Source organism: Phascolarctos cinereus, unplaced genomic scaffold (genome assembly GCF_003287225.1).
Source record: "Phascolarctos cinereus isolate Bilbo 61053 unplaced genomic scaffold, phaCin_HiC Scaffold_4;HRSCAF=312, whole genome shotgun sequence".
NCBI classification, from domain to species: Eukaryota; Metazoa; Chordata; class Mammalia; order Diprotodontia; family Phascolarctidae; genus Phascolarctos; species Phascolarctos cinereus.
In genome coordinates this window covers 589153257-589172861 of record NW_027555847.1, presented here as the reverse complement: position 1 = coordinate 589172861, position 19605 = coordinate 589153257, and the positions used below count along the sequence as shown (strand labels likewise).

General features: G+C 38.8%; 1 protein-coding gene across 3 annotated transcripts in view; it reads right to left on the bottom strand.

Annotated features, from left to right (window-relative positions):
- The window catches only part of CPQ (carboxypeptidase Q), a 624464-nt gene that overhangs the window by 354168 nt on the left and 250691 nt on the right, over window positions 1-19605 (bottom strand). For all 3 annotated transcript variants that reach the window (XM_020968909.2, XM_020968914.2, XM_078153670.1), the window contains exon 4: window positions 10383-10590. In XM_020968909.2, coding sequence (XP_020824568.1) covers window positions 10383-10590 — 208 coding nt within the window. The remainder of the gene's footprint in view (window positions 1-10382; window positions 10591-19605) is intronic.

Here is a 19605-nt window from a genome sequence, read left to right as displayed (position 1 = left end):
GTGTCCTCATTAGTTCTTGGACAGACTATTGTCACAGTATTCCAACTTGTACCCTCCTCCCCCAATTAATTTCCTTAGTCACTGACAAGCTAGTCTTTTTTTTTCCTTTTTTCTTTTTTCTTAGCTTTAATATAAATTTATTTATTTTTAGTTTTCAATATTCACTTCCACAAGTTTTTGAGTTTCAAATTTCTCACCCCTCCCCCCACCCCAAGATGGCATGCATTCTGAATACCCTTCCCTGGTCTGCCTTTCTTCTATCTCTCCCCCTCCCTTCTCTTATCCCCTTCCCCTTCTATTTTCCTGTAGAGCAGGATAGACTTCTGTACCCCATTTCCTGTATTTCTTATTTCCCCATTGCATATGAAAACATTTTTTTTTAAAACATGTGTTTTTAAAACTTTGAGTTCCAAATTTTCTCCCTCCACCCATCCTCATTGAAAAGGCAAGCAACTCAATATAGGTTGTATATGTGCAGTTATGCAAAACACTTCCTTAGTAGACATGTTGTGAAAAACTAACTCTATTTCCCTTAATCCTGTCCTGCCTTCCCATTTATTCTATTCTTTCTTTTGACCCTGTCCCTCCTCAGAAGTATTTGCTTCTGATTACCCTCTTTCCCAATCTGCCCTCCTCTCTATCATCCCCCTGCTCTCTTGTCCCCTTCTCCCCCTATTTTCCTGTAGGGTAAGACAGATTTCCATACCCAATTGAATGTGTATGTTATTCTCCTTAAGCCAAATCCTATGAGAATAAGATTCCTCATTCCCTCTCACCTTCCCCTGTTTCCCCTCCACTGTGAGAGACTTTTCTTTCCTGTTTTTTTTCTGTGAGATAATTTACCCCCTTCTACCTCTCCCTTTCTTCTCCCAGTATCATCCTCTCTCATCCCTTAATTTTATTCTCCAGATATGACCCCTTAATCTTCAACTCACCCTGTGCCCTCTATCTATCTATATATACATACATACATTTTTTTCCTTCAACTACCCTAATACTGACAAAGTTCATGAGTTACAAATATCATCTTTCCATGCAGGAATGTAAACAGTTCAATCTTAATAAGTCTCTTATGATTTCTCTTTCCTGTTTACCTCTTCATGTTCCACTGGAGTCCTGTATTTGAAAGTCAAATTTTCTGTTTAGCTCTGGTCTTTTCATCAGGAATGCTTGAAAGTCCTCTATTTCACTGAATGACCATTTTTTCCCCTGAAGGATTATACTCAGTTTTGCTGGGTAGGTGATTCTTGGTTGTAATCCTATCTCCTTTGCCCTCCGGAATATTATATTCCATGCCCTGCGGTCCTTTAATGTAGAAGCTGCTAAATCTTGTGTTATCCTGATTGTGTTTCCACAGTACTTGAATTGTTTCCTTCTGGCAGCTTGTAATATTTTCTCCTTGACCTGGGAACTCTGGAATTTGGCTACAATATTCCTAGGAGTTTTCCTTTGGGGATCTCTTTCAGGAGGAGATCTGTGGATTCTTTCAATTTCTATTTTGCCCTCTGGTTCTAAATATCAGGGCAGTTTTCCTTGATAATTTCTTGAAAGATGATGTCTAGGCTCTTTTTTTGATCATGGCTTTCAGATAGTCCAATAATTTTTAAATTCTCTCTCCTGGATCTATTTTCCAGGTCAGTTGTTTTTCCAATGAGATATTTCACATTGTTTTCTAATTTTTCATTCTTTTGGATTTGTTTTACAGTGTCTTGATTTCTCATAAAGTCACTGTCTTCCAATTGCTCTATTCTAATTTTTAAGGAAGTATTTTCTTCAGTAATCTTTTGGACTTCCTTTTCCATTTGGCCAATTTTTTTTTTAGGGCATTTTTCTCCTCATTGGCTTTTTGGACCTCTTTTGCCATTTGGGTTAGGCTGTTTTTTAAGGTGTTATTTTCTTCAGTATTTTTTTGGGTCTCCTTTAGCAAGCTGTTGACTTGTTTTTCATGATTTTCTTGCATCACTCTCATTTCTCTTCCCAGTTTTTCCTCTACTTCCCTTACTTGCTTCTCAAAATCCCTTTTGAGCTCTTCCAAGGCCTGGGACTGATTCATATTTTTCTTGGAGGCTTTGGATGTAGGAGCTTTGACTTTGTTGTCTTCTTCTGGTTGTATATTTTGATCTTCTTTTTCACCAAAGTAAGATAATATAGTCTGACTCTTTTTGAGCTGCTTGCTCATGATCCCAGCCAATTACTTGAGTTTTAAACTCTTTGTTAAGGTAAGAGTCTGCTTCCAATGTGGAGAATGTACTGTCCCAAGCTTCAGGGGTTTGTGTAGCTGTTTTCAGAGATACTTGTAGGGCCCTGTAAATTTTCAGTTCTTCCAAGGTGGTATGATAAGGGGTGAGGTGTTTACTCCTTTCCTGGCCTGTGAGCCCAGGTATTCCTTTCTGTCCTGTAACTGTGAGGAGGGGTTCCTCTCCACAGCCACTACAAGCTCCACCATGCCAGCACCAGCCCTCCTCCTCACCCCAGCACTGCCACCCAGAACTGTGACCCAGATCCACAGATGGGCAAAGCAAGAGATTCCTGCCTCAGCACTGGCAAAGAGATCCCTGCAGTCCCTCTCTGATCAGCCACTGGATTCCCCCTCAGTCTGTGGGCCGGAAGCTTGGGAAGCAGTTGCCGCACCCCCTCCCCCCAGGCCACGCTCTTGGGGAATGGAGCTGAGACCCCACCTTCCTCTCTGACCACCGACAGAAACAGACTTTTCCCACTGACCTTTTAAGTTGTCTTTGGCATTAGTGGATTAAGGAGTCTGGAAACCTCCACAGCTGCCCGCGATTCAGTCCTCTGAGGCCTGCTCCAGGTTTACTGCGGCCTGCGTGCCCATGCTGCGCTCCCAGCCCTGCGCGATAAACCTTTCTGATCAATCATCCAGCTTGTCTTGGGCTGGAAATTTATTTCACTCTGTCTTTTTGTGGGTTCTGCTGCTTCAGAATTTGTTTAGAGCCATTTTATATGAGTATTTGGAGGGGTTTGGGGGAGAGCTCAAGCAAGTCACTGCTTTCACTCCGCCATCTTGGCTCCGGCCCCGACAAGCTAGTCTTCTTGATGCATACAATCACAAGATACCACTCCCTGACGTCTTTCATTGGCACCCTACGTCTACCAAAATGGTTCCAAATTCTTTAACCTAGCATGAAAAGCCCTCTAAAAATCTGTCTCCAAACTACAATTCCAGCCTTGCTGGATGATGCTATACGATGATGAGGATGAGGATGATGATAACAATGGCTGTGATAAAAGCAGCAGTTAACACTGGTGCAGCATTTTAAGCACTGCAAAATGCTTTATATGCATTATCTCATTTGATCTGCCCAATAATCTGTGATAAATATCAAAAGTTTGTCCAGCTATAGAAAAAGTAGACTCCTTACCACTCCCTGAACATGTCCCACACAGCATTTCATAACAAACAGAGAGCTGAACTTGGGGTAAATAGACCTAAGTTTAAATCCTGTCTCTCACATAGATTACTTGCGTGACAATGAACAGGTCACCTCTTGACCTCTCTAAGCATACCGTTTGTAAAATGAATGTAAGAATAACAGCCATAGTTTCTATCTCTTATGGATTTTTTGAGGCTTCAAATGACGTGTACAAGAACATTTTGCAATCTTTAAGGTACTATAAAATGCCCTCTATTATTGGCGTTATTGTTGATGTTATCATTATTATTTCTGCTTCCATGCCTTTACTCACACTTTTCCTTATGCCTTAAATGCCTTCCATTCCTATCTTACCAACTCTATCTGTTAAATTTCTACCTATCATTCAAGCACTATCTCAAATAACACCTCATTCAGGGAACAGGCTGGTCAATCTTCCCTCCCCTCCTGGGTCTGCTTCTGACTCTCTTGGACTTTGCCACCATGCTCAGCTGCCATTTTACTGCCTAGAACTTCCATTACCACCTGAGGCATCCTCATTCTGGAATACCCATCTTTCCCTGTGTTCTGCTTACCTCAGAATATCCCTCTACTATGCCAACCTCCTTCTCCCCTTGATGAGCTCCTCCAAGGGCTTCCCTTTGCAGGAGTGGCTTAAGTTGGTCAACCTTTATTCCCTTCCCATCTCTGCTCTGACTTTCTGGAGCTGGTTATCATGCCTCAATTGCCCCTCACCCTGGAATATCCCTTTGTCATGATGGTCCCCTTCTCTCAGTGGTGAGTTCTTCCTGGGGCTGTCATTTTTAGGAAGAGCCCAGACTGGCCAGACTTCATTCTCCTCCTAGCTCAGCTTCTGACCTTCTGGACTATAACACCATATCCCCCTAACATATACTTCTCAGCTGCCTGTTATGTATTATTTTCTCCCATTAGAACGTATGTTCCTTGAGAGCAAGGGATGTCTTTCTTTTTGTTTGTATGTGTAACCTCGGTGCTTATCACAGTGCATGGCACACAATAAGTGCTTAATAAATGTTTGTTGCCTTGTCTTGTGGCCTTCATAATTCCCATAAATGGAAGTGATCCCTCTTTCCCCTAGAATCTCACAGTATATTATTTGTACCTCGCCCTTTTCTGATGTTATTTTAAGTGTTGCTTTATTAGATTTATGTATGTCCTTAGCTCCCCTATTAGAGTGTAAGCTTCGTGGGAGACAGAGCATGTTTTATTTATCTGTGTACCTCCCACACTATCTAGTACAGTGCTTAGCACATAGTAGCAGTTAATACGTGTATGTTGAATTGAACAAAATTAAATAAATGGTGCAGCAGGAAGCTTTAGCTTGACATTCAAGAGGGTGGCAAGCATTAGAAGCTTAATAATTAGAGGCAATAAAAAAGGATTATTGAAGTTACTGTCAATTCAATTTCCTGTGGTGTGTTAAGCTCAGGACAAAATATGGACACAATCTAGCCTCTGTTTTGCATTCAGGGCTGGTTTTACCAGTGGCTGAGTAGGAGCTCACCTATAGGAAATGAATTGAATGAGCCTGGAAAGTCACTTCCAGCTTAAAAAAATCTTCCCTACCTTTCTTCCCAGACTGAATATTGCCTGAAGTTCCTACATGAGAATATCATTCTTATGAGGAAGCAAGAGTGGCATGTTTAATGCCTACACCCAGTAATTCAAAGGGGTAGCTCAGGCACTCAAAAAGTGAGTGAAGCATATTGATGTGTGTGTCTGAATTAAGTTAAACCCTGTATTTTCAGTTATCTCAGTGTTCTAGACCTATTACTTTATATTACTTTAATTAATTACTTTAATTTATATTACTTTATAACTGGATCCTGATTTGACCTAAACCTTTCTAGTACTCTCCTTTCCTACACAATATGCTAACTAATGGAAAAGTCTCCATGTATCTTCGTGCATCTCTCCCCTTACCCTTCTCCCCACAGGACACTGGTTTATCAATGGCTACTCTAACCTATAGCCATTGATGAGTTTGACACCCTGTCCTGATGACGTCTTTGACAAACATTACTAGCACCACTGACAGGAACCACTGCTAGAACTGCCAGACACCAGCAGCACCACAGGCAGACACCACTGGCACAACTAACAGGTATCACTAGTATTACCAACAGATACTTTCCTAGCTGCCAAAGTGAAATTCCTGAAACATGAATTTCTTTCTGTCACTCTTCTGCTTAAGAAACTGTTATGGCTCTCTCTTGCTCCTAGGATAAAACTAAAACTCATCTTTGACTTTTTGCAAACCACAACCTTCACAGTTCAACTCTACCCTACTTTTTCAGGATCATTGTGGATTACTCTCCTTCACATATCTTGTATTGAAGAAATAAGGTCCTACCCATACATGACATTCCATCTCTGGCTTCTGTGACTTTGCCTAACTATATTCCAGGCCCTCAGCCCCATAACTCCTGCTACACTATCACATTTAGCATATAGGATAAATACAACACATTTTCAACTGAGGAAACTGGGTTTCAAGGAGTAGAGATGTGTTTCCCAAAGTCACACAGCTAGTAAACATTAATGACTCAATTTGAACTGAAATGGCCTGATCCTGCCGTACAAGCCTATTTTAAGCAATGGCAGGATCACTGGGGTAATGAGACAATATTCACTTAGATGTTTGAGTTCTGGGATGACAATATGTCAAGGACCTGTGATTTCATCAGGACAGGAAATTTTTCATTGGCTAAACTCTAACTCACAATCTTAAGGGTTCCCTGAAGTTCAAATTAAGTAACCTGTCCATAGTCACATTCTGTGAAATGTCAGAGGTAGAATATGAACCCAGATCCTCCTGACTCCAAGTCTATACCCTCTAGCTACTACTTCACACTGGCTTACACGTTTATTTTGTTATTATCGTTTATATCAGTTGCATTAGTCATGGCTTATGTAGAGGATTTTTTCAAGTGTCTGAATCACCTCACTCATTTTAATAACACTTATTGTACCCTGTCAAAGGTTCCAGGGAACTTCCAAATGGTTAAACAGTAGTTAGTTTCCTGATCAATGGAGAAAAGGAGGAAAGGACACTCAAGTATAACTTGCTAATAGTGGAGGTAGTGTCCCCAGGAAGGACACTGAGGCTGGGCTGGTTCAGTCCAGCTCTTATTATTAGCTTAGTCACCAAAGAGCTGAAAAACATGAGAGAAGGCAATACACAGATAATATTACGTGTGCTTCCCTAGGGCTGAGAGTCACTTGGTTCCTTAAACAATAAAGGAAGAATTCTTACCTGTAAATGTCTTTGCTTCAAGTAATGTGTCCATGAATACATAATAAGATGGTAGGAAGTGAATATGTTTTATTTTTCCAAAAAGGTTGGTATCATCTCTGAAGAGTGTCAATCAGCAACTGTCTGATGTTGTACTCACCTCTACCCTCCCTACATTCAATTCCCCCAGAAAGTTCTGCCTCCACACAAAGGGGGGAAATTTGACATATCCAACAAACTTCTGCTTTGTTAGAGATAATTTCCATTGTAGCAAATTTACTTCGCATTATTTAGCACTTTGCTCTACTATAATTTGGAGCAATTTAACAAGGATGTGTCAGGGAAAAGTCAACCTAAACTAGCTAAACTACAATTTATGTCACTGTCAACTTAGAGGTATTGATGAAAGATAAAGATGAAAGCCTTCAAATGCCAAGCCTATGAAACCTTCTAGAGACCTCAGGGAACTCTGTCCTCATTCAGACTTATAATACCAGAAACCAATATGGTTTTATTAATGGAAATGAAATTGAAGAAGATTCATAAACATCTGCTTTGCAGCTGCACTGTAAAAACTGTGGGGCCTTTTCCATCTGATCTGCAGCTAAAACCTCCTATATATGTGGTCTCCTCAATTAGAATATGAGATGTTTGAAAGAAGCAAGTGTTTTACTTTTCTGTTTGTATCCTTGAACTTAGCACAGTCCTATGCACATAGGAAGTACTTAATAAATGCTTTTTTTTTAATTCATTTATGATACACTCCACAAACTCAAGTATAGCCATACTGGCCTGCTTGCTAATCTTCATAGTCAACCCTCCATCTCTCATCATCCCACTTCTGTGGCGGTTGTCCTACACGCCCGGAATGCTCTCTCTCTCAGGGGCCGCATGGCATAATAGACAGAGCTCTGAATCAGACATCAAGAAATTCGGAACCAATTTGAATCCTGTCTCAGATACTTACTAGCTAAGTGCTGCTCAGTAATCTCTCTGAGCTTCTGCTTCCTCATCTGTAAAATGGGGCATTGGACTCAATAACTGCTAAGACTCCTCTCAAGACTAAATTTATGAACCTTATCAATGACTATCTTTCCCAGAACCCCCCTGCCTCCCACTTACTATTGGCTTTTCTTCTGAGGTTACTTTGTATCCACTGTGTATTACACACACACACACAAAACCCCCTTTATTCTACATATACTTTTATATATGTGTGTATATGGATGTGTGTATATAGTGAATATATCATGTATATACATATGTGTATATACATATATACAAACACATTGGATAAAATGTATATATTCATATATAGGATAAAACATGTCTATATATATACTATGCATATATATAATAAACAAACACACACATATATGTAGAATAGAAGGGTGTGGGTGGGTGTATTTATACTGTGGGTCTGGGGTATGTATATATGTTTACACATATACATCTTTACATGTAGACAGCATGTAGGATAAAGGCTCTTTCCTACATGTAGACAACATGTAGAATAAAAGTACCATTCTCCTACATATATATGCAAATGTATGTATATATATAAACATGTATGTATAAATATGCATTTGTGTGTATATACATATATAAATATACATACATGTGTGTATATACATACATATCTACATCTATCTATATCCACTGTGCCACCTAGCTGCCCCCAAAATGTAGGATAAAAGGATATGTAGATATAGATATGTGTATGTGTGATTATGTATATGTGTGTGTATGTGTATATATAAATATATACACATACACACTTACATATATACATACACATGCACTCTAAAGACTGTGGGTTCTTTTCCATCTGGTTAGCAGCTAAAACCTCCTATATCTGTGGTCTCCTCAATTAGAATATGAGATGCTTGAGAGAAGGGAGTATTTTGCTTTTCTATTTGTATCTATATAAATATCATAGTCTTCACGGTGCACATATGTGTATGTGTGTGTGCATATATATGTGTGTGTATACACATATATCCATTTATCCTACATGTTGGGGGCAGCTAGGTGGTACAATAGATAAAGCACCAGCCCTGGAGTCAGGAAGACCTGAGTTTAAATAAAGCCTCAGATACCTAATAGCTGTGTAACCCTAGGTAAGTAAGTCACTTAACTCTGTTTGCTTCAGTTTCCTCACCTGTAAAATGAGCTGGAGAAGGAAATAGCAAACTACTCCAGTATCTTTGCCAAGAAAACCCCAAAGGGGACACAAAGAGTCAAAGACAACTGAAACTACTCAACAACAACAATCCTACATGTTGTCTCCTTCATTAGGATATAAGTCTCTTAAAGGCAGGGGCTGTTTTTGCTTTTTCTCTGTATTCACAATGTTAATAGTACACACTTAATAAGGTTTTATTGATTGCTGTTGCACTCTCCTCTCCCCATTCAACCCCAAATGTTCTATTTCTACACAAAGGGGGAACAAAGTTGACATATCCAAGAAACCTCAGCTTTGTTAAAGATAATGAATAAATGACTTAATGAATGAATGTCATGGTATGCTTACAGAATGTAAAGTTGACAAGAAGTTGGAGGATAGAATAAACCTAGGGGCTTACAGAGTTGAGGTAAAAAAAAAAAAGACTGTGTCAGCCAATACTTTGGAGTAGAATCTAATAAGAGGAAATTACATGGGGATAATTGTCATGTTCTCTATTTGAGTTCAAAGAGTCAACTGCAAAAAGAGCTCTGGATTTGGAGTCAAAGAACCTGGGTTTGATCTTGAATCTGCCACTAGTAGGTAATGAAGGTATGTCATTCTCTCCATTGTCCTAACTGGCAACAGAGAGCAAACCTTTACAAAAGGGAGAAAGGGAACATGAATTCCATGAGCAATCTTCTTTGAATTACCGACAGCAGTACAGAAAGGAGAGCAGAAGATCTGGTTCTTTACAGATGTCCTCCATCTCTAGTCACCTCTTCCTTTGGTAACCTCCTGTCAAATGTCTGGCAGTGTTACTCTGAGTATTATTTTCAAAAGAACAATTTTCATCTCTGCTAATGAAGAATGTGTGCCTGTGAAAATCTTTCAAAAGTGGCTTCATGTATAATTAACTCTTAACTTCCATCTGGTTTTCTGGGAAAATAACATAATTTAGCACCGTAAAACAAAGAAAAGGCTCCACATACATCCACATAGTTATATTTTAGTTATTTAGGTTGACTTTCTGATTTATAGATTATATTTAGGTCCTGTGTGCCTCACCCCTCAGGCAGTTGGCTTCTTGGTCATTTCCGCTAACATTAATAGCCTGATGGGACACAGAAAATAAAGAGATGAAACAAGCTGATAAATTCTGTTCATTGTTGATAAGATTTGCCTAGAGGTTTGAAGGGGTAAGAACTTGAGTCTACTGTCTAAAACAAGGCTTTGAAAGTGGATAGAGTGCCAGGCTTGAAGTCTGGGTTCAAATTTGATACTCACTAGGTTCAGGACCATGGACAAGCCACCCACCCTCTAAGCTTCAATTTCCTCTTTCCTAAAAAAAGAGGACAATGATGCCTGTAGTACAACATCCTTAGGGATGTTGTGGGGCTCCTATCAGATAATGTAGACAAGGCATTCTGCAAAATGTATGTTGCTTATAACAAAGTCAGCAGAACTATACTGTCCCTTTCCTCCAAATCCACTAAAAAAAAAGTGACAACTGACCGGAAGCATCACTTTTGAATTGTATGAACCATATTCTTTGTGGCAAGACACTTACCTGTTCTGGATACTTGCTCCCAGTGATCTCAGCCACAGTATTGAAGGATTCTGTATCTGGGTAGTTCTTTGCTTCCATCTTTAGCTGGATGACAATTTTGGTCCCCCGAGAAGCCATCCTTGCCATCATCTCTGCATCCTCCACAGTAATGCAGGCCGTTGGGATCTGAGGCACACCATCCTGGTAGTACTGAATTCCTGTGTGAGGACTTGAAAAACAAAGTCTGCATTAACCCCAAAAGATTAAATTAAATAAAAGAAAGGCATTTATAAAAATTTCACCGATATATTCCCATTTGACTGTCTTTTTTGTTTTGTTTTGCTTTTCTAATGCCAGCTACATGTGAATAGGCAAAAGATTATTGCTTTCTTGACAAAAGAATTATTATTGCCATGATTGCAATTCTTCCATTACATTGCTGCCTTCTTGGGTATGGAAGTGACTCTGAGTTCTTGAAGGTTCTGTTATTGTCACATAAGTTCTGGTAGGTCCTATTGAGCTAGAAAGTTTTTGAGTTTAATCCCAGCAGTGGACTTATATGACAATGTGCTTTTCATAAAAGGATCAGTCTATAATGTTTGGAAAAACTGAGCAACAAAAGGATAGCTACCAGATTTGAAATCTAGGGGCCACCAGAACACATCAAACTGTCTACCTAAGGCTATTTAGGAAGCTGCAGTGTGCATTGGTGGAGGGAGAAGACACATCAACAAAATCCTCGATCTTGCTAAGTGATGAAGAAATATGGAGAAGAAGAAGAAGAGGAAGAAGAAGAAGAAAGAGGAGGAGAAGGAAGAAGAGGAGGAGGAGGAGGAGGAGGAGGAAGAATGGTACAGAGAATAAAGAACTAGCCCGAGTCAGGATTTCAGTCCTGCTTCTAGTTCATATTAGCTGTGTAACCCTGAGCAAGTCAACCTCTAAATGTCCCAGGTAACTAATACTATGAACTGCAAAACAGGCAGAGATCTATATTGGCAGAGGAAATCATCTCATCAGGAATTCTCTAAATCAATAAAATCACAGATCTGCTAAATAATAATAGCTCATTTATATATAGTACTTTATAATAATAAAACATATAACAGATTCATTATCAAGGGGTTCTGAGATATGAAATAGGGATGAAACATCTCCTACCTCTTTGGTAGTCTGGTGAACACTATGGACCCCTTTCTCAGAATAATGTTTTTAAACACATAAAATAAAATACATAACTTTACAAAGGAAATAGGTTTTATTGAAATAGTTATTAAAGTATTTTTTGAAAAACAAAGCTCACAGACCCTAGGTTAAGAACTCCTGCTCTATCTAACTTGAACCTCAAAACAACCCTGTGGGGCAGATAGTGAAATATTATCTCTATTCTAAAGATATGTTAATTCAGACCAAGAGAGGTTAAATAATTTGCCTAAGTTGTCACAACTAGTAAATGACAAAAATCTAGAACTCAAAAACCAGGTTGTCTGACTCCAAAACTGGTGTTTTTTCTTCCAGTACCTTAAACTTAATGTTATTAACAATATAATGTTACGGCTTCTTAAGTAAGTTTTCAGGGTATCTATTTGGGTATTTTAAATAATACTTTAACTGTTAGCCCACATACTCCACTGGTATATGCACAAGGCTGTCAACAGGACAGAACCAGCCTCTAACCTGTGGATGGCCACAGCCAAACAAAGCAGGCCAGAGACAGGAGGGTCAGGAATCAAACAGAAGTTTAATTTCAAAGTGAGGGAAATGGCTTGCAAGTGAGAAGGCAGATTAAACACATGTTCTGGGGCCCTGCCCCTGAGACCCGCTTTAGTGTGGCTAAACCTTGATACTTATACCAATGGCTACTCACTGAGTTGTAGCCCTGACAATGATGCGTAATAACAACAATATGACATGTAAGAATACATGACAATAAGAATGTATATGTAGAGCCTAAATCAGATTGTACACCGTCTTGGGGAGGGAAGAAGGGACGGAGGCAGAGAAAATTTAAAACTCAAAAGCTTATGGAAGTGAATGTTGAAAACTAAAATTAATAAATTAATTTAAAAATTTCAAAATAAATAAATACTTGTTACCTTCCTCTTTCCCTTTCCCAGGACAATAAGTGGGCCCCCATGGTAAACTTATAGAAGGGCATGGACAACAGTCACACAAGATGGGTAGGCATTGGAGTATTTGAGCAATAAAAAATGTTTTACCCTACAAAGGATATTAGTGGTGCCCTAATCACTTCATAAGTAAGGAAATTAGGAAGGCACCTAAGGACAGAGGCAATTCTAGTGAACAAAAGGAGTGACACGTCCTGAAGAAATGGAAGTTAGAATATGAATTGCTACAAATAGCTTCAAGTCTGCTTCCCATTCATCTTGAAAGTCAAGAACAAGCAACTGGGGAATGACTAAAGAACCTGTAGCATGTGAATGTAATAGACTATTAACATGTTGTAAGAAAAAATAGGTAGGAAGATAGGAATATTTATGTGAACTGATTCAAAGAAAAGTAAGTAGAACCAGAAAAGTTATATATTTATAATTATTTATATATGTATATCTACATATATATATATATGTCTGTGTCTATGTGTGTGTGTGTAGACTACAATTATGTAAATGGAAGGAAAGCACACTGACAACAAAATAGCTTAAACTGAATACTAGGAAACTCTAATGATCAAGTTCAGCCACAAAGAAGAGCCAACTCCCTTCCTTCTTTACCAAGGTAGGTACTATTGGCACACAACACAACAGATGTCTGACTTTTTTGACATTTTGTTTTTGCTGAACTTTTTTTTTCTCTTTTCTATATTCTTTTTCATTAGGGATGGCTCACTGAAAGGATAAAGGTAGAGGGGCACACTAAGAAATGTAGATGATATAAAAACAAAAATATCAATAAAGTTTCTTTTAAGTGGAGTATGAAAAAATATAAATATCAGAAATTTTGTGAAGATTAATGAAATATACCTGGTCAAAGTGAACCCTTCTCCTTCCTCCCTTATATCTAATCTATACAAATATAAGGAAGCATTATTATTCTGTACTAGTCTTTTGTTCTTCCTTCTGGAATTTTTTTCTCCTCAAAGAATGACTTCTAATCAAAGGCTTTATTAACATATTGGTGATTCAGCATCTGGTTTCCCTAAATTGCTTTGCTCTAATCCTGCTCCTTCAATCATGTCACCATCTTTCAGGTGATCCCAGTCACAGGATCGTATGATCGAATGGTTAGGGTTTCTGACAGTTGCTTTCAAAGCTCTCTGTCAGTCGATCTCACCCATTTTCCAACATATCCCCAGCTCACCTTGTAACCTGACCCTTTTACTCCAAGTTATTTTCAAGCTATCCCAAGTTCATAAGACAACCTTTTCCCACATGCTTTCCAAACCATAACCTTGGTCACCCATAAACTACAATTTATTATACACCTCCTCTAAGAATTGTACTATTATACACCTTCACTAGCACAACTGTCCAAAACTGCTATGTATTTTGGGGTGCAACTTAAGTACTTGCGGGCTAACTGACTTTTGAAGCAGATCACCAAAGGGTCTAAAAATCCAAGATTACAACCTGGTAACTGAGCTTGCTTGTGCTGTTAAAAGTTTTATCAATGACTTGGTTGAGGGTATATTTATCAAAATTGAAGATAACACAAAGGAAGGCTGTTGTTGTTGTTCAGTCATTTTTCAGTTCCAACTCTTCATGACCCTGCTTGAGGTTTTCTTGGCAAAGATATTGGAGTAGTTTGCCATTTCCTTCTTCAGCTCATTTTTACAGATAAAGCAACTGAGGTAAACAGGGTTAAATGACTCGATAAGAAATTAAATGACAAAAATGGAATCTATGACGATCCTGACAAGGCCCTGTGCTGGGCTCTTCTCTTCTTATACTATATTATCTTACTTAGTGATCTCATCAGCTCCAATTATCACCTATCTCTAAGCAGATGATTTCCATATCTATATATAATCCCTAACCTCTCTCCTGAGTTTCATTCTTGCGTCACCAACTGTCTTTTAGATATCTCAGACTAGATGTCTCATATGTTTCAAATCAACATGTCAAAAACAGATCTCATTATATTTTACCCAAAACCTTTCCTTCTTCTAAATGTCCCTGTTCCTATCCAGAATAACACCATCCTCCCCAATCAAGCAGGCTCAAAACCTCAGTATCATCCTTAATTCCTTACTACTTTAAGACAGAGATGTGGTTTTCTTTGTATCCCTGTGCTTAGTACAAGGCCTGGCACACAGCTAAGTAATTAATATATGCTTATTGATTGACCAGCTGGACTGACAATGCCTATATACAGCAGAAATTCAATAAAAAATTTATTGAATTAAGTTGAATCACAAAATTTTAGCGTTGGATGGGACATCACTGTTGATCTAGTCCAACTCAAACCTGAAAAGTAATCTTCTCTTTAACAATGAAAGAAATGACAGGCTGGAAAAGTTGTAAAGTAAGCATGCAAAGTCCAGCACTTAGGTTCAAAAATGAATTGCTTAAGTACAGAATAGGGTAGATGTGAGTCTAAAGTAGTTCATATCAGAAAGACTTCAGTATTATATTAAACTGAAAGCATTTATGAATCAGTAGTGTAATGAGGCAAGTGAAAGAACTGATACTGCATTAATAAAGTGTCTATCACAAGAAAGATTATAATGAAAATGCAATATCAAGAATTTAAGCTGGAAAGGAACTCAGTGGCCACCTGATCCAATCCATACCTGACCCCTGTACCTGACAATATACTCAGAAAGTACCCAGCATCTTCTTGAAAATCTTCAATGGGGGGAACCTACTACCTCATGGGGCAGCCCATTTCACTTTTTGTTCATTCCAATATTTAGAAAGCCTTTCCTCACAATCTTAAATTTGCCTTTTCATAACTTCTACCCATCTTCACCTGTGGGTACAAGAAGCTGTAACATGCACAGTAGCCACACTCCTGTAAACTGTCTTAGCAGACAGGCTAAACCAGCTGGAGGGTAACTGACAGGCCCCAAACCCATTAGTGAGTTAGGGAGATGTCTACACCAAGCACAGGGACACTTGCTCTGGTGGAATGGGTGGATGACAACAATTTGTTCCAACCCTCATGAAGGCAGCTGAAGCAGGAGTGTTTAGAGCTTGGTCAGATGTCAAAGACACCAAGTTCACTGACTGCATCCCATGCCACTGGCAGTTGTCTTGACTTTTGTCTTGACACTAGACTTTGATGGCTCTGGAAAAGAAAGTGAGGCTGATAACTTTTTGCAGCTCTGCCTCACTTAAATCCAATTCCCATGCAAGTCAAGACATCACCCTGTGATGTAACTGGTCCTCTTTGAAAATGAAGGATGATGGGCAGCTAGGTGGCACAATAGACAGAGCACTGGCCCGGAGTCAGGAGGATCTGAGTTCAAATCTGGCCTCAGACACATGACGCTTACTAGCTGTGTGACCTTGGGCAAGTCACTTAATCCCAATTGCCTTGCCAAAAAGAAAGAAAGAAAGAAAGAAAGAAAGAAAGAAAGAAAGAAAGAAAGAAAGAAAGAAAGAAAGAAAGAAAGAAAGAAAGAAAGAAAGAAAGAAAGAAAATGAAGGACAAACAACAGAAACCCATTACTAATCTAAGCATTCTTCTAAACAAGTACCCTTAAAGACAGATACTGCATCTTTCCTTGAGTCTTTTCTTCTCCAGGATAAAGATTCCCAGTTCCTTTAACCAATCTTTATATGGGAAGCAATCTTCAAGGCCTTTTACCATTTCATTTGACTTCTGGGGCATTCTCTTCAACATAATCTCCTTCCTAAAATGTAGCATCCAGAACTGAATACAATATCTCAAATGTCACCTTAACCAGAGTGATTAATTACATCATGCTTTTTTTCTGGTTATACCACATAAGAACTATTGTTTCCAGTTCAATCCGTCAGTCAACCAACATTCATTAAGAGTTTACTATGTATGAGGTACTGTGCTAAGTAAGCACTGAGGATACTGAAAAAGGCAAAAAGACTGCCTGCCCTCTAAGAGGGAAAAGCCAGAAGAGTCTGTGACCCTACTCTCCTAAAACTGTTTCCTGCTATACAACTCTGGTATATTTAAGGTTTAAAATGCACCTGGTCCTAGATGGAATCAGCTGCTGAAATTCTTTAGCAAGCTTGCTAACAGGGCACAGTTATAAATATATATCTTCCTCATCTTAAGTAGGCTTTCTTGGTTAATTTGAGAAATCTAGTACTGGTCCATCCTTCTTGATCCCATCACCCTACCTGGTGATATGACAACTGTCATGGCAGATACTTTGTCTGAAAATCCTGTATAAACCCAGGCCTCCAGTGATTCTGGGCCTTCAACCCAAGAGCATATCCCACTACTCATCTGGGCTACCACCCAACATATTGCCCCAGGGGATAGTAGAGGAAAGGGAAGTCACACGTGCTTCCATACCTGACTGCATTTGTTTATATCTTCCTAGGCTGTATTTGGCTGTATCAATAAACCATCCTAACCCATCATAGTGTCCCTACAAGGTACTCACCTGAGCTCCACTCTAAATGTATATGACAAAGAACTTACATTTTAATGGATCAAATAACATGAAAACAATCGTGTATGTACAAGTTGTTGTTGTTCAGTCATTTCAATCATATATGACTCTCCATGATCCCATTTGGGGTTTTCTTGGCAAAGATATTGGAGTAGTTTGCCATTTCCTTCTCCAGATCATTTTACAAATGAGGAAACTAAGGCAAACAGAGTTAAATGATTTGCCCAGGGTGACCCAGCTAACAAGTGTTTGAGGCCATATTTGAACTCAGGAAGATGGGTCTTCCTGACTTCAGACCCAGCTCTCTATCTACTGTGCCACCTAACTGTCCTCAGTATGTCTGAGACTATGCACATATGTGTCTATGTATAGGGGTGTGTATTTATATGTGTGCATATATGTATACATACACATTATACACATACACACACACACACAGAGCAAATTGGAAGTAAGACACATGGATACCATAATTGAGATGGGCCAGGGATAAGCTAGGCCACTTCTAAAAGATGCTGACCATCTTTTGTGAAGGTACTTGTCATTCCAGGATAAGTTGAAGAAACTGGGGATTATTTAGATTGGAGAAGACTGAGAGAGAAGCATCACAGATTTGAAATAATTGAAGTGTTGCCATGTTGAGAAAGTATTAGATTTGTTCTGCTTTGCTCCTGAGGTTAGAACTAGCTTCAATGTGTGGAAGCTACAGAAAATCAGATTTCATCTAGACATACAGCAGAAGGGAAAATAACACTATTTTCTAATATTTAAAACGATCCAGAAGTAGAAGGTGCTACTTTAAAGTGTACGGAGTTCCCTGTTACAGGAGATATTCAAGGGGAGGCTACAGAAGTCCCTGAGGATACTGTAGATGGGGTTTCATGATTCAGTTGGGGTTAGCCTTAGACAATCTCAAAAATCTCTCCCAACTCTGAACTTCCAAAATTCTGGGATACTATGCTTAATTAATAACAGGTATTTTGTTGTTCTTTAGTTGTTTTTCAGTCATGTCCAACTCTTCATGATTGATCCTATTTGGGATTTTCTTGCCAAAGACACTGATATGGTTTGCCATTTCCTTCTCTAGTTCATTTTAAAGATGAGGAAACTGAGGCAGAGTTAAGTGACTTGCCCAGGGTCACACAGCTAGGACATGTCTTAGGCTGGATTTGAACTTAGGAAGAGGATCTTCTTGACTCCAAGCCTGGCACTAGCCACCAACCCACCCCAATAACAGGTATACCTATTCTAGAACACCATAATTTTGGTCAGTCACATACTCCCTACACTGATTCTTCATTTCTTCAGACAATGTTATACAATGGTTCATTATCCATGGAACTGATGTAATGATGAACCACAAAAAAGTGTCCAGAAAAAAAGAGGGCTACATTAATATTTATTATTCATATGGGATGTCTAGTATTTAGTTAACAACAATCTGTTTGCTCTCAAGCTGCCTTTCTTAACAGAAGATCAGTCTAACACTTCTTGACAGGGATGTTTTTAACACAATGTGTCTTCAAATTAATTTGCTCAAATAAATTGCAGATACAATTTCTCACAAACTGAGTGAGATTTTCTAGCTGGGGTCCTAGATTCAAGAAATAAATCCAGGCACCAACAATTTACTTTTGGATATAGAATTATTCACTAAATTTTGGTAATAAGTAGCACACTGAGTCAAGCATATTAATGGTAGTGTGGGATGTGACCTAAAGTCAGAGCTCAGCACAAAGACAACCTTCTCACTCTATTAGCAAGCCTCACTTGCCCATTAGCAGTTTAGTGTGGACTTTTGAGGACGCCATAAGTTACTACAGAATCTCTGAACGCCAGTAGCAACAATGGGAAAATACCCACATATTCTGTTATCAACATTACTCTGCGAAGAGAATGACTGATAATGATTGGACTAGCTATGGAGTTAAAGACTTAGGTTCAAATTGTGCTTTTGTTTCTTATTACCTGTGTGACCTTGGGTCAGTCACTTGACCTCTTTGGGCCTCAGTTTTTTCATCTGTAAACTGGAGAGGAAGAGGAAGAAGATGACTAGATGGCCTAAATCTCTGATTTAGACATCATTTAGACATCATGGCCCACAGTTTAAGAAGTGCTGAAGGGGTCGCAAGTGGAAAAAGTTTAAGAAGCCTTGCTCTAGATAACACAGTGGCTAGACTTGGAATCAGACTTGAATTCAAAAATGGCCTCAGCTAATACTAGCTGCATGACTCTGGGCAAGTCACTTAATCACTCAGCCTCAGTTTTCTTATCTATAAAATGGCAATGATAATAATAGCACATTCCTCACAGAGTTGTTGCAAGATTCAAATGAGATAATACATGTAAAAAGCATTTGCAAATCTTAAAGTGCTATATAAGTGCTATTATCATTAATAATTATTACTATTGCACACACAACAGTTCTCAGGGTCTTTTATAGCAAATACTATTCAATTATTGGAGGTGACTTCGATCAAAAGACAGAAGTATTTAATGAGGACTTTAGAGGAAACTTCTAGCTTAGGACAAACATGTAAATACATAAAAAATAAATTAAGGCTATAATTTTAAACAGTGAATCCTAAAATACAGCCACATTAGAACTTCTGCACTCCAAAGGGAAGTAGATTATGAATCAAATCACTCCTCTAGTTCCAGCTGGACATACCTTGACACAGGATT